This window comes from Vipera ursinii, assembly GCF_947247035.1.
Source record: "Vipera ursinii genome assembly, chromosome: 2".
Taxonomy (NCBI): Eukaryota; Metazoa; Chordata; class Lepidosauria; order Squamata; family Viperidae; genus Vipera; species Vipera ursinii.
Window position 1 is genome coordinate 25,331,409 of NC_139513.1, and position 24,610 is coordinate 25,356,018.

Consider the following 24,610-nt stretch of genomic DNA (forward strand, 5'->3'; position numbering starts at 1 on the left):
CTGCCTGCAGCCTTCCCTTAAGTAGCTGGTGGCCCCAAGTGGGAAGTGGGAGGTGTCCTTATAATGGACATATTCCATAGAAATAAGAAATGATTTAATTGTCTAAGCTCCATGAAAGAGGTGCAGAATAAATTAGCTCCCAGCAGGAGTATTTCTATACAGGTAGTCCTCAACTTACAACCGTTCGTTTAGTGACTGCTCAAAGTTACAGCAGCATTGAAAAAATGAAATTTATGACTAGTGCTTGCATTTATGACCATCACAGCATCCCCGTGGTCATGTGTTCAAAATTCAAATGGCCTGATGGTTGCAGCATCACCAGATTGTGTGATCTGTGATCGCCATTTACGACCTTCCCAGTCAGTTTCTGACAAGCAAAGTCAATGGAAGAAGCCACTTAACGACCACATATTTCATTGAAGAACTGCAGTAATTGGCTTAACAACCATGGTAAAAAAAAGATTGTATCATCTAATGTGACTCAAAACCCACCTTACTTAGCAACAGAAATTCTGGTCCCAATTGTGATTGTAGATTAAGGATTACATGTACTGTAAGTGCTAGGTTCTATTGTTCAAGGGAACATACATTTCTGCAAACATATTGATAACATCTATTTGATTAATCCCAGGAGTTACTATTTTAAGGCAAAATTAAGCCCTGGTTAACCAGATGGAGAAGACAAGCAGACCAAATTAGGTGTGAAGACTAGAAATTCCCCATTGCAGGTTAGAGGCGCAGAAATTAAGGGGATGATCCAAAGATTTCATGAAAAAAGACAGTTTTAAAGACAGATAGAAGGGCAAAACATACACAAAAGCTTTCTGGAAAGCAATTCCAAGCATAAGGGACAGCTGGAAACTTGTTGAGGAACTCATGTTTGTGAAATTTAACTATGTCAACAATACCTGTTCAGAAACTTAAGCTAGCATGGAATGTAAGGATTTAACTATAGTTGGACAAAACATAATTATTACTCATCTTCACTTGTTTCAATCCATTTTTAGTCCCAGTTCAACATACTTTTACCTATAAATTACTATGCGATCTGAAAAACAGGAAAAACTCTTCTGCTAGGTGTTTTGCCTTATGTTTTCTTATGCACAAGCTCAACTTTCTCTACCTCTGCCCATCTCTGTCATGCCAAAAGCAGATGGTAGGTATGATTCAAACGAGATCCTTTTGGCCAAAGTTATGATTGAAATATGTTCATCAATGCCCAGCTGCCACGATCATCCTGTGACTGAATCAGTCTAGATTGTTTTTTTGAGGGCCATATGCTGGATTGTCAGCACACACGTGTGTGCGCACACACACACAGACACCACGAAATTATTTGAAGACAGGAGGTTCTCTGTCTATGTATGACAATATATTTACAGTAGAAGTAACGCCTTGGAGATTTAATGGGAACTTATATCCTAATAAGCATACACAGACTTAAAGCCCTAAAAATTAGTATTAAACTCTTGAATACAATTTTAAATAGAAACCCCATTTTTAAAACTGTGACTGCAATTACTGTGCATGTTTGAAAAAGTAAGGAAGCAGAGAAAAAACAATATTTTAATTTTATCCATAAATAAAATTAAACATGATCACATTTAGTACATATTACACTGACTGAAATTAATACAAATGTAAACACGGTAAAAAATTATTTCATATAACAACTCTAAAATACATTAGGCAATGTCAAAAATACATCTCAGTATTTAAGTGTTTTAAACACTAAAGTGCTTTTCTAAAACATAATATTGCCATTTAATATTAACCCAGAGCATCAAATTTACTTAAATGAAAATAATTCCTAGCACATTTGAGTTCTTTCTATAACAACGTACCTTTGAGAATTAATATTAACTCAGTTTGAGTTGTTCTATTACATTATTTCTCAAACCAAGCAAGCAATTTATTCTAACTCTTGAAATATACTGACATTGCCCTACCCTCTTATAAGTAAGCACTGTTATCTATGAACTTGACCCTGGGTATTTTGTTACAAAGGATGCATTTCCGTTGCAGTGTTGCTTATTCTACAAAACAGTTAATTTAGCATAATGACGGTTACAGTAAATGAATGCACTGGGATGTATTTGATTTTGCTTTTCAGGAACAGGCAATCTTTAGAGGCTAGTGGATTTATTGGCAATTCCAAAAGCATTGCAGGTAATTTCATAGAATGACTGCATGAATGGCTGTTATGGTGGTATGTTCAGTCACGAGACACCTGTTTCCCACTACACACTCCAACTTCAAGACAGCAATAGCAATAGCACTTAGACTTAGTGCTTTACAACCCTCTCTAAGATGGCTTACAGAGTCAGCATATGGCCCCCAGCAACCTGGGTCCTCTTTTAACCCACCTGGGAAAGATGGAAAGCTGAGTCAACCTTGAGCTGGTCGGGATCGAACTGCTGGCAGTCAGCAAAGTTAGGTGGCAATACTGCATTCTAACCATCCAACCGCTGCGCCATCCCAGTAAATTTATGGCAGATTGATTTTTGTTATGTAATAGGTTTATCTTTTTCTTAGGGACACACTGGCACATGTTCAACTAAGCACCTAACTACTATAATTTTCATTTACAAAGAATACCTATGTAGCTTATTTGGAGTGTGGAGTATGTTAGAATCTGCAGCATGTCTGTGCGTTTACTGTATTTCAATTTCAGTGATGATGTCTAGAATCCTGGCAAACACCAAGGCCACTGAGAATTGACATCCTTTGGCACTCCACTGCCTTTTCTAGAATTTTTTATTTATTTATTTAGGGCATTATTTTGTGTACCACAGGAACAGCCTTTACGTTCTGTAGAACCGGTAGACATACATACAAATCAATCCCCATTTTCTGACCATTGTCTCCAATAATAAAAGCTCCTGAGACTAGAGTTCAGTTTTCCCTTCTTAGGAACTACTACTTAAAAAAAAAAATAGTTTCGAACGATAAGGCTTGCACCATTTTAAAGAAAGCACTTAAATGTTTACGTTGTATAGCTTTCTGCAAGTTAAAAAGAAACTATTGCATGTCCTATCCCTGTCAAAAAATCTGTACACGTTCTAGAAATGCGAGTGAACACAGGAATATTTAAATTCTTATTTTATATGTATAGTTTTCCCAGGCTTCAGAATTCATAAAGTGGTACCGTTATAGAGAAATAATGTTATTATCAATGAGATCTATAATCAAAGATAATAACTGAATATTACAACACTGAACTTTGATTTTATCAAACACGTATGACTCAGTAATGCAATTTTGAGAGGCACCAGTGCTAGGAATTGTTTTATCTTTTTGTTGTTAAATCTGGAGCAAATTACTTTATACATGTCACTTTATACATTTTGTTACAATTGATGCACTACTTAGCATTGCACTTTAGATTAGTGATAAATTATTACATTTACTTGCGTTATTTTTATATTTTGCATATAATCCTAAATTTTCAGTGAAAAATAAGAAAGAGATCATTATTCTGTTATATACTTCTGGAATAAGTGGGAAAAACAAATAGATTTGAATCTAGCAGTGCCACACTATCCTTGCCTGTAGTTTTGAATTATAATCACATTACAGATGATCAAAAAGATACTCATACTGGCTTCTCTTTCTGATAAAGAATTTAAATTTTTCCATTTTCCTGCTAGAATTCTATTTAAAAATAATTGGAAGACGTTACAATGCTACATGTACACACGGACATATATATATATATAAACATTCAGTTTTCTTTGCATTATGTTCACATTTCCATTATTCTGTTCTAGCTTTCAAAATGTTCCTTCAACCACTTGCAGAAATCCTTGCCTCCCTTAAAAAATGTGAATCCTATTTGAAGAGCCAGATTATGTGAGGTAAAAAATGTAGTGCTCATTTCTTTACTCAGACCAGAGCAAGTCTAACCCATTCCAGATGTTAGGGCAATGTTAAGTTCATAAAACAGCATTTAAAAGAACTGGAAGAAGTTGTGGTGACAACCTTCATGAGGTTGTCCCTGGAAAGCAAGTAGGATACTAGTAAGTATCTGTCTCTATTAGTGTATATTAATTCTATGAGAACTCGGGATATTGTTCATCTCATGGTTTAAATATTAAACAATTATAGTGTATTATGTAGGGATCCCAAATTCTCCTCCTTTACTGAGAGGCCAGATGATCTTCCTTATGTTCCTTGCTCGTTAGTTCTACCTTAGTGGTTCCAGCTTCCGAAGCTGCAAGCTCATGGTCAATCAACCTGAGGTGGTGCAAATTGAGGAGAGAATCGGCAATAATTCGTGCAGTCCTCTTCTGGTAGCCCCCAGATGTCACCATCAGGATAGGGATTCTGTGCTTTCGAGCAGCTCTGAACACAATTTCATCTCTTTTGATAATGCCCTGGAAAGTTGCAACAGCAAAAGTTGAAATAGCAAATGCTGGATTTCCTAAAAGTCAATCAAGTGCACAGGTCATAGTTTTACAATATTGCATGTACTTTACACCAAACTCTTGTGAATTAAATCTTACAGTGACCAGCTGTGACCACTTTTGTGCCATTTACCATTAAAAAACCTAAGGGCTGATCAACAGCCAACCAAGGAAATAGTTGAGAATGAATTCTTGAATTGCTGCATTCAGTGCGTCAAAATAAGTCCTTTCAGCAGCTACATGAGGTGCATTGTTGAGACAATAAGGATGCATCACGTCAGATCTGACATAAAATGTTGAGCATTTTTTTTATTTTCTCTGTATCAAGCAGACAGGATCTCACTTATTTGTAAAAAATATATTTGACAGATAGCAAATGCTAGCAGTGAGAATTTTTCCCCCAGAACCATTCCAGGCAAAGCAGTAAGAAAATCACCAGAATTCTGAGAATAACATCCAAATTAAAGCATGCAGCAACACAAATCTAGTGCCTTTCTGTAACTCCTTAAACCAATTGCATTTTCCCCACATGACTGTGTATTAACCACAAAGGATAGGTGTGGATCCTGGGGAAAAGATATAGCTGCTTTAAAGAGTTGCAGACAATATACCTGTTTATGTTCCCATGCTGTCATAATATTTCTGGAATAAAATTTGAGCACTAAACAGTCTTAGTCAATAACTGATGGGGCATGTAGTAAGTAACACGACATAAAAACATTCAGGAGTTAAGAGCAGAAGCAAAGAAAAGGAACTATAAAAATGAGATTAAATCAGGAGATGAAGTAGGGCTGTGCCGGGATATCAGATTAAATAATGAGCTGGTCACCATAGCTCGGATATTGACAAGGTACCATATCCTACTGTATTTTAGGAAACAAATATTTTGTGAACTACAAACCTCAGGCGAAATAGCTAAGCCCCCCAGAGGATCACCATCCAAAATATCAGTTCCAGCGTTATAGATAATGATGTCTGGTCTCATTTCATTCAGTGCACCTTCCACGTGAGTTTTTACTTTCTGAAGGTATTCAGTGTCTTCTGTACCCCAGTCCAATTCAACTCTTCGTTTTATGGCTCCTAATAATTACAAGGATTATACACAATTAAAAAGGGTGGGAAAAATGAGAAATAAGGAGAGAAAAATCAGCTTTTGATATTTAGGATATACATGTATTTAGATACATCTAGGAGGAAACTGTTTTAAAATAATACAAATAAACTCTCTTTGAATCATAGAATAGAATAGAATAGAATAGAATAGAATAGAATAGAATAGAATAGAATAGAGTAGAATAGAGTAGAATAGAGTAGAATAGAATAGAATAGAATAGAATAGAATAGAATAGAATAGAATAGAATAGAATAGAATAGAATAGAATAGAATAGAATAGAATAGAAATGGTAGGGACCTTGGAGGTCTTCTAGTCCAGCCCCCTGCTCAAGCAGGAGAACCTATACCATCTCAGACAAGTGACTGTCTCTTCTTAAAAATCTCCAGTGATGGAGCACCCATGATTTCTGAAGGCAAGCTGTTCCACTGGTTGATTGTCTTCACTGTCAGGAAGTTTCTCCTTAATTCCAGGTTGCTTCTCTCTTTGATCAGCTTCCAGCCATTGTTTCTCATCCTTCCCTCTGGTGCTCTGGTGAACCACCTCACCCCTTCTGCCTTGTGGCAGCCCCTCAAATACTGGAACACTGCTATCATGTCTCCCCTATTTTTACTTTTCTTACAAGTAAACATTAATGGTTTATTCTTTGAATGGGAATTGGGGTTTTATTCAAATATATTGTGGTATAGGTTTCTAAACATTTACTGTGTAATCCTACAGAATTTACTTACGAGGTAATCCTCACCAATTGCAGTAAACTTTACTAGGCTTGTAGTCTTAAATTATAATGCCGGTTTTCATTCTTCAGGGAACAGTATTAAATTCTGAGTGTAATAATTTCATGATTACAAATTAGATTGTACTAATTAGATCATATTAATTTTGAAAACACTGTCTACTTACGTTTAGCAAGTCCATCTCCTGGATAAATATACCTGTTGTAGACATCCATAATATATACCCTTCTGTCTTCCAAGAAGTCTCTTTCATGTCCATTTCCCTAAAAGTAAAAATAATAAAAACCCATTAATTAGGCCAAATCATTTCCTCTTTGATTCTTTTTTTAATATATGGGTTGAAACAACTTCACAGCAGTTTATTGTGATATAGAGTTAAGAATACAGAGGAATCTTATAATTGCTGCTTACTGTAATTGATCTTGATATCAGTAACATTCCTACACAATCACATTCTGTTATATGTGATTGTGTAGGAATGTTACTGATATCAAGATCAATTACAGTAAGCAGCAATTATAAGATTCCTCTGAATTCTTAACTCTAATAATTTTGAATTGTTAGGCAATATTAGTTCAGCTTCTATGTGCAGGCCTGTAGTCACATATAGCACTTTTTCCAAATATGTATCTGGCAAAACATAGGGAACTACTGCTCTTCCATCTCACCCTTTTGTAAGTTCATTTTTACTCAATGTCTGCAATTTTTAAGTTCCAAGAAGATGACAATTGTGATCAATGACAAGTCACTCAGCAACTCTTCAAATTTGTGACCTTGGAGTTCCAGCCATCACAGCATCCCGGGGGCACATGATCACCATCGCCAACCTTTACCGGTTTCTGACAAGCAAAATCAATGGGAAAGCTTGCAGAAGGTTGTCCACAGCAACCATGGGATGTCCTTGCTTCACAACTAGTGGTAATTTGCTTAATGATGGCAGCTGGGAGTGCCAGAATAGCCATCACTAGAAGACCTATCACATGACATTGTATTTTATGATAGCATTCCTTAGCAACTCCAATTCTGGTCCCAACTGCTAAGTTCAGAGGTCTCCAACTCCGGGACCATGAACTGGTACCAGGCCGTGGCATGCCAGCAACCGGGCACACAAACAAGCAAAGCCTCATCCGTGGGATGCAGATAGCACACAAAACCACTCTCTAGTCCATGGAAAAACCTTTCTCCACGGGTCCCTGGTGCCCAAAAGGTTGGGGACCTCTGACCTAGTTAACTGAGGACTATCCATATTGCATTAAAGGCTGCTTGTTAAGTTTTGCTTTGTAAAAATATCCTGAAAAAGCAATTAGTTTCTTTATGGTAATATGTCTCAGAACATTTTAATTTCATCACTCACCTGATGTGCATCCAAGTCTATAATAGTTGCCCTTGACACGCCTTCTACTCTTTCAAATAAAAACTGAGAAATAGAGCAAAATAAATCAAAATAGGAAAGAAATTTCAAAATTAAAACATACATCTTGCACAAGCTATGAACCTTTTAAAGAATTATGTCATATAAGGCATATATCATGGGCTATTCATTTTAACACCGTAATACAGAATATCCATTTGAAAAAAAACTCCCAACATTTCAAAGAGTTTACACTGAAATTTACTTCTTTTCACCCATAAAACACCCACACAGGGAAAAAGCAACATCCTAATCATCTAGTCAAGAATCTAGTTCATAGATCCTGCTAAGCTAACATTGATAAGATTAGTTTGTTGCATTAATCTTTCAATTATAGTTTGTAAGTTGCAGCTCCTTTCTTTTGATATACTGTGTTAAGTTACAAACACTCTAAATACATGAACAATGTTTTGTGCAAACTCTATAAATATAAGTGTTTCTTCTCATCTCTTTACCCAATTCCCAATTCTTTGCAAAAAGCTAAAGAGAAACATCCTAAAGAAAATCAACCCTGTCTGTTCTTTGGAAGGACAGATGCTGAAGCTGAAGCTGAAGCTGAACTACTTTGGCCACCACATGAGAAGAGAGGACTCATTGAAGAAGACTCTGATGTTGGGAAAGAGTGAAGGCAAAAGGAGAAGGGGACAGCAGAGGAGAAGATGGTTAGACAGGGTCATTGACAGAACCAACATGATTTCGGGCAAAATCTGGGAAACAGCAAAGGCCAAAGGGGGCCTGGTGTGCTGTGGTCCATGGGGCCGCAAAGAGTTGGACACAACTTAGCAACTGAACAACAAATGAGAAACAGGCATGACCTTAACCGAGCAGGTTTGGTCATGGGTAGTGCCTCAATCATCCCTGCTGAGTTGTTCGGGCTTTTTTGTTGGATTCTGTACAGGATTTGGGAGGGGAACTTTTGTGTTACTATCTCTGGCTCTTTCACTTACCAATAAAATCATTCAGTCTTAATCATAAGCACACTCAAAAACTTAACCCATGTTGCAAAATTTGGTTTCCACCACATTTGTTGATCAGGTTATGCTGGCTTAGTTTATGCATAATTCTAAATCAAAAACAGGTTTTATAGTACAGTTACTGAGTTCACCGTTATGCTAAACCAAAACAAGCCAGGATCTGTGAACACACTCAAATAAATATGTGATAGTTGTATCAGATAATATTGCAGGAAGAAATGAAGTACATAAAAGTTAATTTAATCCTTCGGGAAATGTACATCCTTAGAGGAGGATTATTTCCTGATCTTCATGAAAGGAGGAAAAATTCCATAATTACTTTCATTATTTGAATTAGTAAAAACAAAATTAAGACAAACATAATTTTGAGCGCCAAAGAATCGACAGTGCCAAAGAATTGAGGTCTTTGAACTATAGTGCTGGAGAAGACTCCTGCGAGTCCCCTGGACTGCAAGGCGATCAAACCGGTCAGTCCTAGAGGAGATCAACCCTGACTGCTCTTTAGAAGGCCAGATCCTGAAGTTGAAACTCAAATACTTTGGTCACCTAATGAGAAGGAAGGACTCACTGGAGAAGAGCCTAATGCTGGGAAAGATTGAGGGCAAGAGAAGAAGGGGACGACAGAGAATGAGGTGGCTGGATGGAGTCACTGAAGCAGTAGGCGTGAGCCTAAATGCACTACAGAAGATGGTAGAGGACAGGAAGGCCTGGAGGAACGTTGTCCATGGGGTCGCGATGGGTTGGACACGACTTCGCAACAACAACAACAACAACAACAATAATTTTGCAGTTTCTATCAAGAATCATTTTTTTGCTTACCTTTATAGTCAATGTGATATCAGCATATGCACAGAAGCCTCCACCCTTATCACTTGAACAGTGATGGAAGCCACCACCTGGAAAAAGAAGTAGCAAATTTGAAGTGTATAAAGGTAAAGGTAAAGGTTCCCCCGCACATGCGTGCTAGTTGTTTCTGACTCTAGGGGCCAGTGCTCATCTCCGTTTCAAAGCCGAAGAGCCAGTGCTTGTCCGAGGACGTCTCCGTGGTCACGTGGCCGGCAACACGGAACGCTGTTACCTTCCCACCATAGTGGTCCCTATTTTTCTACTTGCATTTTTACGTGCTTTTGAACTGCTAGGTTGGCAGAAGCTGGGACGAGTAACAGGCGCTCACTCTGTTACGCGGCACTCGGGATTTGACCCGCCAAACTGCCGACCTTCTGATCGACAAGCTCAGCGTCCTAAACCCACTGAGCCACCGTGTCCCTCCTTGTATATTTAATTTAATTTATTAATATTTCTATACCGCCCTTCTCCCTGAGGACTCAGGGCGGTGTACAGGGCAAGAATAAAACACAGAAATGTACAAAAATTAAAAGATAATTAAATACATGCCCGATTAAAATACAATTAATACATAGTAAAAACCCCAATAAAAAAATGATAAAAAACCCCACCAATCCCCCTCATGCCAGGCCGGCTTGCTCAAACAAGTATGTTTTCAGATCGCGGCGAAAGGAGTGCAGATCGGGCGCCGTCCGGAGCTCAACCGGTAACTGGTTCCATAGCTCCGGGGCGCCCACAGAGAAGGATCTCCCCCTGGGGGCCACAAGACGGCATTCTCTGACCGGTGGCACCCTGAGGAGGCCCTCTCTGTGGGAACGCACAGGGCGCAGGGAGCTTGATGCCGGCAGCAGATGTTCCCTGAGGTACTCCGGCCCCATGCCATGGAGGGCTTTGAACACCATTACTAGCACCTTGAATCTCAACACATACATATAAATACACACAAACACACACACTCCAGATGGCTGTAAGCAAGTAAGTGGCAATGAGGTTGTAGTCTAGAATTGGTTTGTAAATAAAGGAAGTAAATCTGCTCCTACTTACCAACATTAACTGCCCATCCTCGCTCAATGGCCAGTTTCCCTGCCTTAAGATAAAGAGGAAAAAATAGGAATTGGCTTATGAAAAGCAGACCCCCAAAGGATTCTGGAAACATTTAAGCACCACTGTGAAATTAAACCCTTGCTGTTTACTCAATCAGAACAGAAGGGGCTTTGAACTTCAAAGTGAAATTTCTATTAACCTGCTTTCTTTGGAAGAAATCGAGAGCTTTTTAAGGGATTCAATGGGTGCCTTAAGCTTTTACAAGATTTAAGGTGCCATTTCATTTAATAAAAGCATCCCAAACACCTCCAAATATTAAAAAGGAGACAATATTTTTCGGACATCCCCACTAGACGAAGCTCTGAGGGCCATAACAGGTATTCTTTTCACACTTCTTTGATGCCTTAATATTAAATCTAATCCTATATGCTCACACCTTTGACTCAATTTTGACTCCTGGCAACTGTGTAGAAAGGCCCTGCAGTTTTCTTGGCAAAATTTCTGGAAGTGGTTTGCTGTTGCCTCCTTGTGCTTCCTTGGATTGAGAAAGACTGGGCCAATCTCACCCAGCTGGCTTCAAGCTTAAAGGAGGGCTAGAACTCTATCAGTTGCCATCTTACACTTGTTTGTGCCTCATTACCATGCAGTGATAATATGCCATGAACACTGGGGAGGGTAGTTGGGAGGGGGAATGCTTGGGGGAAAATGAAAGTAGCTGCTGTATCTCCTCTAGATGCTGCCTCAAGGTCACCCAGTTGTGAAAGGAAAGCAGCTGCATACCAATCTACAACTGAACTGACCATTCGCAAAACATCTTGCTTGAACCTGATTGGTCATGGGCGGGGGGGGGGTGTCAACAAGGGAGGCAGTTGAGGGAGGGAAAAGTTGAACTTTGGGATTTTGGCACGTGATTCTTAGTTCTGGCTATGCATTACTGCAATACACTTGACTTCTAATAAAACTATATCTTTCTCAGCAAATGGAGCCAAGGATCATTTCTATTTAGACGTTTAAGTGGTGACGGGTCTAACAGTCTCCCAGTTTTTAAGATGATACCTCATCATTATATCAAAATTATTTTATCAAATTTATATAGTCCCCCATTTCACCAAAGGCGACTCTGGGCGGTACATAGCAAACAGATAAAACCACATATACAAAACAACAAACATAAATAAATATCACTTTAAAAAGTAAGTATTATAAAAAAAACAGATACAAACCCTAGGTGAAGAGAGGATAAGAATAGCCAGCTCAGAAATGGAACCATCTAAGTATGACTCCAGTTCTCTGGGAGTTCCAGGCTTGATAACATAAACAAGTCTTGAGGGCCTTCCCAAATGTCAAAAGGGATGGAGCTAATCTAATTTTGGAGGGGAAGGCTGTTCCATAAGGCAAGTGTCACAGCAGAGAAGGCATGTCTACAGGGACTCAACAAAGGCAGGTACTTAGCTGCTGGTAACCACAGCTTGCCTTTTTAACCTGAACAAATTAATCTGATCTGATATAAATTGGTTCTCTACTCCAAGTGTAATCCTATGCTCATTTAGTTTCCTTGTGAATTGTGGCTATCTCCATGCTCTTATCTTGGAAGAATTACTAAATGATATTTCTATCTTATTTAGAACTACATAGCAATCTGGACTCTCGCAATATCAAACCTGCAGAAACTATGAGAGAAACGCTACCAAATAACGTGACGAATCTAGCATCTGCTATTAAAAAAAAGATAAGGTAGTAGATCAAATTTGGAGAACCACTAGCAATCAGATATTTAAAATGGCTGCATTTACATGATGCAATGAATCAAAAATAATTCGTATAAAATTCAACTATTGTTGACTTCTGGTTCAATGGGTCTTGCAAGCTCAGGAAAGTTGGATTAAGTTGAGAAAGCAATGATAAAGTCACTCTGCCATGTGAATGCAGCATCAGCTGAGATGGGACAAGATCTGAGTTTTATAAAAGAGCTTATTTCATCAAGTCAATCAGTTCCTTCTTATTGCTTAGTTAGACCAATGTGCAGATTTATTCAGCTTTAGAAACCAAGCAAGACATATTTACCATTATTGTTCCTCCTGTTTGGGTTCTCAGTGGCCTGAGTACTTTCCTCTGAACAAGGAAATTTGGCATAAAAAGGACTGGAGGGATTTCTGTAATTGTAGCCACTACAAAGGACCACTAGAAGAAGAGAAGAAGGAAAAATATATATTCAAATCTGACTGAAGATATTTTTCCCCCCAATATATTTATGCATGTCTAAGTCCCACTTATTCAATTCAATGGGATTTATCCCGTCAGCATTCGTAGGATGATAGCTTGCACGCATGATCCCTTTACAACATAATTTAAATGAACTAACTCCGAAGTAAGTCCAATCAAGTCAAGCTGGGCTAACACAATAAGAATGGGTAGTAATTCAAATGTAACATTATTACTATAACTATATGCAAAGGAAAAGCATTTATTTATTTCAACGAAGGAGATCACCACAAAAAGCATCCATGAACTCTTACAGGGATGTTAAACATTGATGAGCAAACAAGAAGAGCAGATTAAGGCTGGATTCCAGAGCTACCTGAGAAGATGACTTATGTTCCTGATTTTTCTCAGACATCCTTCCCTTTATAAGGGAAGTTCTTGACTTACGACCGGTCACTAAGTTACATCCAAACTGAAAAAGGGAACTTAAGCCCCACCTTTTCAGCAAAATCACAGCTACGGTGGACAATGGGTTTACACTTATGACCATCGCATTTGCTTAATGAATGGCTGTGTTCACTTAACAATTGCTGCAAAAAAGTAATATCCCATGATCATGGGACCAACCTCTTTTATGACTGTAGCAACAAACAATCATAATGCAGGGCTCCATTACAGTTGTAACTGGAGGGCTACCTATAGTAGTTTCTGCCTTAAAATCCTTCTCTAATTTGAGATAATTATCCCTTTTTCCTTGCATCCCCTCTTGTTCCAAAGAGCCGCCTTATCATCTAGAGCAGATGGGGCTCCCCAACCACCGGTCCGTGGACCAGTACCGGCCTGTGGCATGCCAGCAACCGGTCCACACAAACAAGCAAAGCCCCATCTGTGGGATGCAGACAGTACACAAAACCACACACCCTCTGGTCCACGGAAAAGCCTCTCTCCACGGAACCGGTCCCTGGTGCCCAAAAGGTTGGGGACCTCTTATCTAGAGACACAATGAGCAGGTAAGCATCCAAAAAGCCACACAAGAGAATAAGAGGGGGGGGGAAACCACAGGACCATAAGCTGCCTTCTGCTTATTCAATCATCTGCCCACGACTATATTATGTAATATTTTTCCACGTTAGACTACTGAGCTTAGAACACTGTTCAGTTTAATATCCACAGTGTCCTTATGCTCAACCACGATCAGATAATTTAAGCACTGAGTTTAATATTTTTTTCAAAAAAGATTAAGTAAAACTTTAACAGCAAAAGCGTTCTGCAAAGACAAAAGTACTGAGCAGCAATGAATAAGGACAATGATTTCAACTGTTGGATGGAGATAATTTAGCAAACAGCACAACTGAAGGGACAAGGCAACAAATGACTAAGCTGCATTTAAAAGATATGACACTTTCCACTGTATATATGCTTCTATAAGCCATACCAAAAAAAGTTAACCAATACTCAAACATCTTGCATAACTTGTAGCCAAAATTAATCTCCATATTGTGTCATATATTTCTGTCTGCAGTGTGATTTGGAGCACTTGATAGGTTTCTTGCCAATTCTGCTCTGTAAAAATGTTTTTTTTTAATTAAAAAGTTTTAAAGTACATTTTTTAAAAAAGCATAAACCCCATCCCCCCCACCCCTAACCCAGGGGTGTCAAATTCAATTTCATTGAGGGCCGCATCAGCATTATGGTTGTCCTCAGGGGGCCAGGTGGGTGTGGCCAGGGTGGGCGTGGCCTACTGGGTGGGCGTGGCTAGAGTGCGTATGGCCTACTGGGTGGGCGTGGCCAGCTCTACATCGTTCACATTAAGGGTGCCTATGGGGGCCTGGGCAGGAGTGGGACAGATCTGAGGGTCTCTGGCAGAAGGAGGGTCTCTGGGCCAGGGCCAAGGCAGTGGGGGCCGTTCCCTCACTGTTTCCAGGATGGCTTCGTGGGCCGCATGAAACCATTTCGCGGGCCGGATCCGGCCCCCGGGCCTTGTGTTTAACATGTCTGCCCTAACCCATTCCTTAACCCACCCAATACCCCTACCATCCCCACACGCAACCCCCCCCCCGACCTCCCAAAGCTGAATACAGGGTATTATTTTCACAATCTTAATCTAAAATATACTAACAAACTATAATTACACTTTAAATCCAATCGCGCTTTAACTCTCTTTAAACATCACAATATATCTCCATTACAAATATTCTTCACATATTCCAAATTCTACCTTTTCTACCTAATTGAAAACTTTCAAAATCCATTCTTCTATAACAAACAAATCAGCCTTCCTCCAATATAACAGTATCAAAAATTCTACTATAGTTATTAAATTTAATTTCTATAACAATACAATCTATAATAGTACCCTACAAAAATAGTTATGCAAAGAAAAAAGAAAAAAAGAAAAAGAAAAACCTTATCTTTTTCTTAAAAATCTTACATATTCCACTAAATTACTTTAACTTTTAAAATTGTAATCTTGTACAATTCAACCATACATAAAAATACATTGCATCATCACAACCACATCTCCGACATTTAGACTAGCAATTTAAATACATACAAATTTTTAAGATCTACTGTAAATACCATCCCCAAATATCCACCATTATTAGTTCTTGATTATCCTACTATCTTTAACAAATTCCATTACTAAATCTTGTTTCTATCAATGTCCTCCTTACATACACTTGACTTTAATCTCTACTGTTACTATTATTGTTATTCCTTGAATCTAGATGCAGCCCGTGTCATTCTTTGAATCTTAAGATCTTTAAATAAAACCAAGGATTGCACAGCTTCCGAAACTATTTCTTGTAACTGTCGCTCTTCTTCTTCCTTTCCTTTTTTAACTTCTGAGGATGACGGTGTGCCAGCTTTCAATACATTAGAATAAAAATCACGTTCCTTCCCTACTGTATTAAGGCAATATCTTTCTCCAGAATGCTTCACCACAATCCCCACTGGTATCTCCCACCTGAACCGAAGCTGTTGTTTCTTTAATTCATCTGCCAGAAAGAAAAAATCTTTCCTTTTTCTCAAAATTCTTGGGGGAATCTCTTTCAGAATCAAAACCTCCTGATTGGCGACTTTGAGTCTTTTATTATAAGAGATTTGAATGATCTCATTTCTAATCTTTCTCTTTGTAAAATACACAACCACATCCCTTGGCAGTTTCCTTTGTTTAGCAATCCAAGAATTAACACGAAATACTTTATCAATCTTCCCAAAAAAATCTTCAGGTTGAAACCCCAAAATAGGTGCCAAAGCATCCACCAACGTCTCTTCCAGATTCTCCTGCGGGTTCTCTTTCAAACCGCTGAATTCCATATCTCTATATTGCATTATCATCATTTCATCTTCACGTTTTTCCATTTTATTCTCCACTTCTCCTATTTTAGCTTCCAGCATCAGATTATTTTGTTTCACTTCTTCCACACGTTCATCCAGGTTCTCAATACAGCCTGAGAACACTTGAAGTGCCATCAAAGTATCCTCCCTTATTTTCTTGCATTCCTTTTCAATAAATTCTGCCACCTTCTCAAATATTTTTTCAGACTGGATTTTTAAGGCATCATTTAAAGCATATTGTAAATCTTTTAAAGTCAATACAGATGCAGCAGCTTCGGGGGGTAACTTCAAAGACTGTGTTCCAGACTGCTGAACAAGCAATGCCTCCGCACTTTTAAAAACGGGTCTATGCGGTTTGGGAGCCATTTTTGCAACTGATGACTTTCAGTACACACTTTCACTTTCTAGTCCATTTATTACTTTATAGTTAAACTGTGAAATAACCAAATCTTGAAAATAACTTTTTAGCACCTCCAAATTATAGCAAGCTCTTTTAAAGTTTGATAGTCCATTTTACATATTCCCACTCAGTTCAAACAGTCACTTTACTTTGAAGAAAAACACTTTCACTTCTTGTTAGGAAAAAAAAGTCCGTCAGGCGCCATCTTCCCCTTCTTTAAAACAATTGTTGGAGTAGGAAGAGAGTTTGAGTTTCAGAGTTAAAGCTTTGTATTTGCTATTTATACTGCTCCTGCATCAGCTCTGCTGCTACCGTAACTCAAGATGACAATCAGATCCGGCTGGAGTGGATTCAGTATCTTGTTCTGCCTAAGCAGAAGAGTCCTTCGTTCCGGAGCATTCCCAGGCTTCGGGGGGGCTCTCACCCTTCATGCCCCAGAACAAATGTTCTGGGCCACTAGGGGAGCTCTACCCCTACCTGGAAGCTCCCCCTTCCCTCTTTGCCCGAGGAGAGGGGTTTTTGAGCGGCGGAACAGCTGATCGTCGGCTATTCCGCCACTTCAACGGGATCGAAGGGCCGGCGGTCGAATCCGACCGTCCTCGCCACTGAAGAGCCACCTGGAAGTCTCCTCTGTAAAAATGTTTTGAAATCGCATGCTAATCTACAATTTATCAAGAGTTTTAAGAGGGGTAGTACATGCATGTTACTTGCTATATTTCTAGCCTCTAAGAAGATCAGAGTCTTAGAGTTAGGAGAGGGAGAGGAGGAGGAGGGAGGGAGGGTGTAATGTATTGGGCCTAGTTTTACTTGAACTGTACCACGTGGGTTTTGAATGCTGAGAGATTGCTTAAGCAGGGAGTTGGGTAACGGTCACTGGCTCCTCAGACAGGCCATCTCCAGGACCACCATTGGTTGGCTCTAGGGTGGCAATAGGCTCCTTCAAACCTATTGGCTGCCGCCTAGTGGCCAGCAGTATAAATAACTGCATAGAAGCCTTGGTTAACAGTTCAGTTCCTGCATTCAATAAAGCATGTTCCTGCCTGAACTCTCCTGCCTCGTCTCCTCCTTGCTGCAAAGAACCCAGTACACAAGGGAGGGAGGGAGGGAGGGAGAGAGGGAGAGGGAGAGAGAGAGAGAGAGAGAGAGAGAGAGAGAGAGAGAGAGAGAGAGAGAGAGAGAGAGAGATGATGCAATATATGTCAGGGAGGAGAGATTTTTAAAAGGTTTCATTGAAGAAGAAGCTACCGTACCTTTAATCGATTCAAGTAATGTCTTGTGTGAACAACTAAAAGGTCCTCCTCAGTGGCCTCTCGAGCCTGTACAATCAAGTCATCTGTAATTAGCTTTGCTTCTGAATTTAAAAAAAATGGGGGAGGGATAATAAACGATACACAAGTAAGATTCACTTTTCAGCACTCTAAAAGCCAAGCCATTATATTTGTTTTCATTTTTAGGTAAGAAACCTTGTGCTGGATCTGATAAAAAGCCTGTCTAACCTTGGATGCTACCGGTATTTTAGATTTCCCCATGCTATTCAAAAAGCTGATTTTTATTTATTTATTTATTTATTATTGGGACATATATGCCGCCCTATCTCCTGAAGGACTCAGGGTGGCTAACAACAACAACATACAATAATACAGAAGTTAAAAGAAAATTAAATTAATGGCCCCTGTAGAATAAATTAAAATTAAAATAAGTAAAAATTAAAGTTAAATATTAAAAACATAATTAAAATCCCTGTCAGTCCAGGTCAGCCTGGTGGAAAAGGAGTGTTTTGAGGCCGCGGCGAAAGGACTGAAGATCTGGGGCCATCCGAAGCTCAGGGGGGAGCTGGTTCCATAGGGCTGGCGCTCCCACAGAGAAGGCCCTCCCCCTGGGGGTCGCCAGCCGACATTGACTAGCTGACAGTACGCTGAGGAGGCCTTCTCTGTGTGAGCGCACTGGGCGATGGGAAGTCGTTCCCGGCAGCAGATGGTCCTGCAAGTATCCCGGGCCTAAGCCATGTAGGGCTTTAAAGGTAAGTACCAGCACCTTAAATCTCACCCGGAGGACAACCGGTAACCAATGCAGCTCACGCAGGAGGGGTGTAATATGGGAGTATCGGGGTGCTCCCATCACTACCCACGCGGCCGCACTCTGCACCAGCTGAAGCCTCTGGGTGGTCTTCAAGGGCAGCCCCATGTAGAGAGCATAGCAGTAATCTATACGGGAGGTAACGAGTGCGTGGGTGACTGTACATAGGGCATCTCGGTCCAGAAAGGGGCGCAACTGGCGTACCAGGCAAACCTGGGCAAATGCCCCCCTAGCCACTACTCCAATATGATCTTCAAAACTGAGTCGTGAATCCAGGAGGATGCCTAGATTGCGTGCTCTATCAACGGGAGGTAACATCTCTCCTCCCATAACCAAAGATGGAACCTCTTGGACTAAAGCCACTCAGTCTTGGCCGGGTTGAGCCAGAGCCTGTTTTTCCCCATCCAAATCTGTACCGCTTCCAGGCAACGGGACAACACATCGAGGGCATCACTGGGTTGGTTCGGGGTGGAGATGAAAAGCTGGGTATCATCAGCATATTTTATCCTTTAAAGCTCATTATTACTCCATCCCCAGAGACTTTACGGACCATCTCTCCCACATGGAATGTGTGTGACATGCATTCTTCTCATGAGGGGGATGCCTCAGATCCTCCCCATTAGTTTTGGGGAGAGGGGGAACCAAAGGTAAACGTTCACATTGGTTGCCTCTGTCCTCTTGAACACTCCCCTTCCAAAGATCCCTATAGTTCCTACCTACAATTATTCAGGAAGGATGATCCTTAGGGTCCTACATGGTTTGCATGCTATCCTTGGAGGATTGGGCTATTTGGATGTATTTAATTAGCTAATGCCTTTTTAATCATGATGATTTTATGATGCTATGCTTTTATTTATATTTATTATATTTATATTTATTAAATTTTTATACCGAAGGACTCAGGGCGGTGTACAGGGCAATAAATATTAAAATACGAAATACAAAAGTTAAAAACATTAAATAATTATGCCCGATATAATACATTAGTTAAAATCCATGTTAAAACCCCAAACCCATCAGACCAGGCCGGCTTGTTTTATACCTTCATGGCTGTGAATCACCAAGAGTCATTTTGAACTTGGCAGTACAAATCAATAGATCAATCTACAAATTAAGTGCTTGTGGGATGTTTTTTTCCCTACAGCCCTTTGCCACTGAGTCTATGGGACAAAATGAGGCCATCTACCAGCACGGGTTGACCATGCCAAAAAAACTGAAGATCCTACAAATTCAATGACTCCAGTGTCCTGCCAGCTTCTTTTTGGCTATTCTAATACTGAAATTCTCCTGGCAGGACATTTTTCTGCAGCTTCCCAGAGAATGTTTATGAGGTTGGAGATCCTTCTCCAAGGGCAGCTCTGAGATTCTGCCAAGAGAAGATCTCTAATGAATCCTATGGTTCCTAAATATCATAATTCAAATGCATACCACAGTTTTCCGCAGACAAGTATCTCAACAAACATCGAAACATTTTTATCCCAGATGATGCCTACAGCTGACTAGGGAAGAAAAAAGCAGTAGTCTAACTTACTTGGGAGGCCATGGAACAATAGAAAGAAATTTAGGGGAGTATGAAGTTCACTTTTAGGGTTTACTGGAACAATTTCAGTCTCAGCCCTTCATACAATTTCTGTTCACTGCTATATTGGCAACTAAGTTGACTAACAAGCTAATTTATGGAACAGGTTGCCTTCTCTTATTTAAAGACTGTGTTCGTACAAAATATAGTTGCTGTATTCACATGATACTCTAATCCCAAATAAATAAACCATATTATGATTTAATGTGAATGTGTTGCTTAAAGCAACATCTGGATTCCCACAACACTCTACATCACAATCTCCCAATTACATTTAGTCTACCTAGCCTAGTGTGAATACCTAGTCAGATTCCTGGTGGTACCAAAGTTCCAGAATCCAGTCTTTTGATCAGCCCAGCGTTTATAAACTGGACTGGCTGAAAAGCAACTTGCTGCACATCATGGTTATAATGAATATATCATTCCTTCACAGTAAATCAGATGAATGCCACTCAAATGCAGCCTCTGTTGTTCCTCCTGCTCTACTTTCCCTTATGAATGCCACAGAAGCAAACAAAAATATGTGCACAGCCTGCAAATATATAACCCCTACCTTTTTTTTTTGCACCACTTTCTGAGCTCATAATTATGTAACTATTGTACAATTGAAGTGGCCTGAAATTCTAAATAATAAATAAAGGCAAACCTAACTATTTTTGGAGTATTTAAACACAATGGCCATTGTTGGAAATGTTGTAGGAGTTGATTTCTATACCGGGGAGAGGATGAAATTTCTATGTGCTTACAGGTAGTCCTTGACTTATTATGATCACAGCTGAGCCCAAAATTTCTGTTGCTAAGCCAGACAATTGAGTTTTGCCCCATTTTTACAACCTTTCTTTCCACAGCTGTTAAGTGAAGCACTGCAGTTAGTAACACGTTTGTTAGGTGAATCTGGCTTCCCCATTGACTTTGCTTGTCAGAAGGTCCCAAAAAGGGATCACCTGATCTGTGGGTCACTGCAACTGTCAAAAACACATACTGGTACCAGTTATCCAAATTTTGATCCTGTGACCACGAGGATGCTGCAACTGTCTTAAGTGTGAAAAACAGTCATAAATTACCTTTTTCAGGCAACTTTGGTCACTAAATGCATGGTTGTAAGTCAAGGACTATCTGTATATCATACAATCTAGATATGAAGATAACCTATTTTCTTATTTGAAAATATCCGATATAAAAATTATTTTTCTGTTTGCTTTTTTTTGACTTCTCTAACAGAGGACTAGTTTAATTTCCAACAACATTTATATCACTATTTTGTTTTTATTACCTTTCAAGAAATTTATTACTTTCCCCCATTTTCCAGCATCAAATGGATGTAGTTTCTCCAGGCCGAGAAAGGAAATATTGTAGTCTGGTGAATATACAATAGGCCAGCATGTGGATGGAGTATCTTCATATAGTTCTGTCCTATGAGGCCTTGAAGAAATAAATATAACATTAGACATTCAAAATACTCATAGATGAGAATAAACCACATTTTACACATATACTTCTGAATTACATAACCATTTTGATAAATTTATTAAGAATGTCATTTATATTCATCACATTAATTTCCTTTAGAAGTCAGCAGTGTTATTCAAATTGCAGGAAAGAAATAATCAGCCAAAATAATTAAATGCATTAAATTAATTTTATTATGGTCAGGAGCCAAAAGGATAATATTTTAAGAAAATCTGATTTTAAAAAAACAAAAATATACAGAATTGTTTTACAGCATTTCTACAATTATTAAATTACCAATTATTAAAATCAAAACAATAATTACTTAATTTTAATTCACTAGTGTCTAAAAGTTAGGTTAGCAATAGCATTTAGACTTATATACTGCTTCAGTTAAGTGACTGCTCTAAAATGGCAAACATAAATACAGGTAGTTCTCGATTTATGGTCATTTGTTTAATGACTCATTTGAAGTTACAACGGCACTGAATGACTTAAGATGGGTCCTTGCACTTGCAACTGTCACAACATACCAATGATCTTGTGATCAAAATTGCTCTTGGGATATGTTTATGATGGCTGCTGTATGCCGGCGTCATATGATTGCCATTTACAACCTTCCCAGGTGGCTTTCAAAAAGCAAAGACAGTTGGGGAACTCATTTAACAACTGTACGATTCACTTAGCAACTGTGGCAAAAAAGTCATAAAATTGGGCATGGTTCATTTAACAACTGTCTTGCTTAGCAATGGAAATTTTGGGCTGAATTGTGGTGGTAAGTCAAGGATATATAATTTCTTATATATTAATATAAGAAAATTGTTTGCATCAAATAGTATCTTTTATTTCAATTTTACATACAATGAAGAGTTGCAGGATCTGGGGAGGTCTAGTCTGACGAACAGAAGGACTAGGGCTGACGTGATAGCGGTATTCCAATATTTGAGGGGCTGTCACAGAGAAGGGGGGGGAGGGTGTCAACCTATTCTCCAAAGCACCTGGGGGCAGGACCAGAAGCAATGAATGGAATCACATCAAGGGAAGATCCAACCTAAAACTAAGGAGAAAATTCCTGACAGTGAGAAAAACTAACCAGTGAAATGGCTTGCCTTTAGAAGTTGTGGATGCTCCATCACTGGAGGTTTTAAAGAAGAGACCGGACAACCATTTGTCACCTGCTTGAGCAGGGGACTGGAAGACCTCCAAGGTCCCTTGCAACTCTCTTATTCTATATCAGGGGTCTTCAAACTGGGCCCTTTGATGACTTGTGGACTTCAACTCCCAGAATTCCTCAGCCAGCAAAGCTGGCTGAGGAATTCTGGGAGTTGAAGTCCACAAGTCATCAAAGGGCCAAGTTTGAAGACCCCTGTTCTATATTCTCCAACATTATGCTCATCGGAACAGTTCACTTTCCCCCATTTTTCTCTCCACCGCGGGTTTCCTTCCGTGTGTGCACGTAGCTACCACATACGCAGGTGCACGCCTGGCCCGTGAAAGTTGGGAGACAATAAGACTTGTCTCTATCGCCATTTTCATAAACATTCTTGAGCCAAGACATCCCAACAACTACTTCCAAGGCGTCTGGATTCTCAAGACTAGCTAGCCTGTTGTATACAACTGCAGCCCGGGTGGGAAATGGGTTTCCATCAAAACCCAGGACTCAAGTTGCAACAACCCGACCTCAGGGGCAACGTGTCGTCCGCACCCAGCCATTGTGAGAGCATTAAAAATACCCGTCCCAGCAACCGCTCCGAGGAACGGCGCGGGGAGGACACGGGACTCCGCCGCTCAGGGCGGTTTTCTTTCCTCCCACCTCCCGCCACATCGCAGCTTTAAAGGCGCTCCTGCTTTGGCATTGCCCACCCCCACCACCTCCCGCCGTTTTCCCCGGGAGAAACAGCTCCTCGTCGGGGTCTTCTCCCTTGCCGGGGAAGTCCTGCGTCACCCCATCTCTTGCAACTCACATGCTGCCCTAAGAGCGAAGCTCCGTCCGAGCCCCCGAAAGTGTCAAGTCTTGCCCGGCTGCTACTGAGCATGCCCGGTTGTCCTCGAGCACGCTCAGACTCTTCCAACGAGGCCACTTGCCCTTATCTGAATCTGGCTTGACCTGCCCTCGGTCGGCCTTCTTAAACCCAGGCGGGATATGACGTTCCCTTGTGGCAGGGGTGTCAAACTCAATTTCAATGAGGGCCGCATCAGCATTGCGGTTGCCCTCAGAGGGCCGGGTGGGTGTGGCCTGGGTGGGTGTGGCCTACTGGGTGGGCGTGGCTGAAGTGCGTATGGCCTACTGGGTGGGCGTGGCCAGCTCTACATCGTTGGCATCAAGGGTGCCTAAGGGGGCCTGGGCAGGAATGGGACAGATCTGAGGGTCTCTGGCAGAAGGAGGGTCTCTGGGCCAGGGCCAAGGCAGTGGGGGCTGTTCCCTCACTGTTTCCAGGATGGCTTCGCGGGCCACATGAAACCACTTCGCGGGCCGGATCTGGCCCCCGGGCCTTGTGTTTGACATGTCTGCCTTGTGGCGTAGTGGGCAGGTTGTGTGAACCCGGAGTTATCGTTCACTGGATAACTGGAACTGGGAACGTTGGCTTATTTTACGAAGTCCTTTTCGACTTCTAGCGACTGCGCAGGATTTCTCCGGGATACACTCTTCTAGCTTTAAATAAATCAAAAATTTTCAAGCATCCTGGGGGAGGGGGCCACTTCCCATTAGCCACAGCCTGTTCTGCCCTTTCCTCTCATTTTAGTACAACCTGGAATCTCTGAATTATATAAATTTTCGCTAGTTTCTGTTTAAATCGGTATCTTATCTGAAATGGTATAGGCCAGGTCTGCTGCTTGAGCAAGGGGTTGAACTAGAAGGCCTCCAAGGCCCCTCCCAACTCTGGGTCATCAGGATCCAATTAATATACAGGTGGGGACCAAAAATGGAATGGCACTTATCATACTGACCAATGGCGAGCCTATAGTTAACTCATTTCTTTCTAATCACTGCTATTTTGAAAACTATCAGAAAAGGTACAAAAATGCAAAAA

General features: G+C 40.3%; 2 protein-coding genes across 3 annotated transcripts in view; one reads left to right on the forward strand and one right to left on the reverse strand.

Annotated features, from left to right (window-relative positions):
• The window catches only part of LOC310636323 (pantothenate kinase 3), a 143,500-nt gene that overhangs the window by 32,246 nt on the left and 86,644 nt on the right, over positions 1-24,610 (forward strand). The window contains exon 8 of one of the 2 annotated variants that reach the window (XR_014491685.1): positions 3,771-3,852. The exons of the other annotated variant lie outside the window; for it this stretch is intronic. The gene's annotated coding sequence lies outside the window, so the exon portion shown is untranslated. Of the gene's footprint in view, positions 1-3,770; positions 3,853-24,610 lie in introns of those variants that run through there. 2 annotated transcript variants of the gene reach the window in all.
• Positions 1,551-23,701, reverse strand: HDAC11 (histone deacetylase 11). The gene is made up of 10 exons (XM_083356070.1): positions 23,543-23,701; positions 21,403-21,551; positions 17,725-17,825; positions 12,595-12,711; positions 10,531-10,573; positions 9,460-9,536; positions 7,610-7,672; positions 6,422-6,518; positions 5,308-5,486; positions 1,551-4,376 (listed from the first exon to the last, which is right to left on the reverse strand). Coding segments are annotated over exons 1-10 (1,065 nt in total). The 5' UTR covers positions 23,545-23,701; the 3' UTR covers positions 1,551-4,139.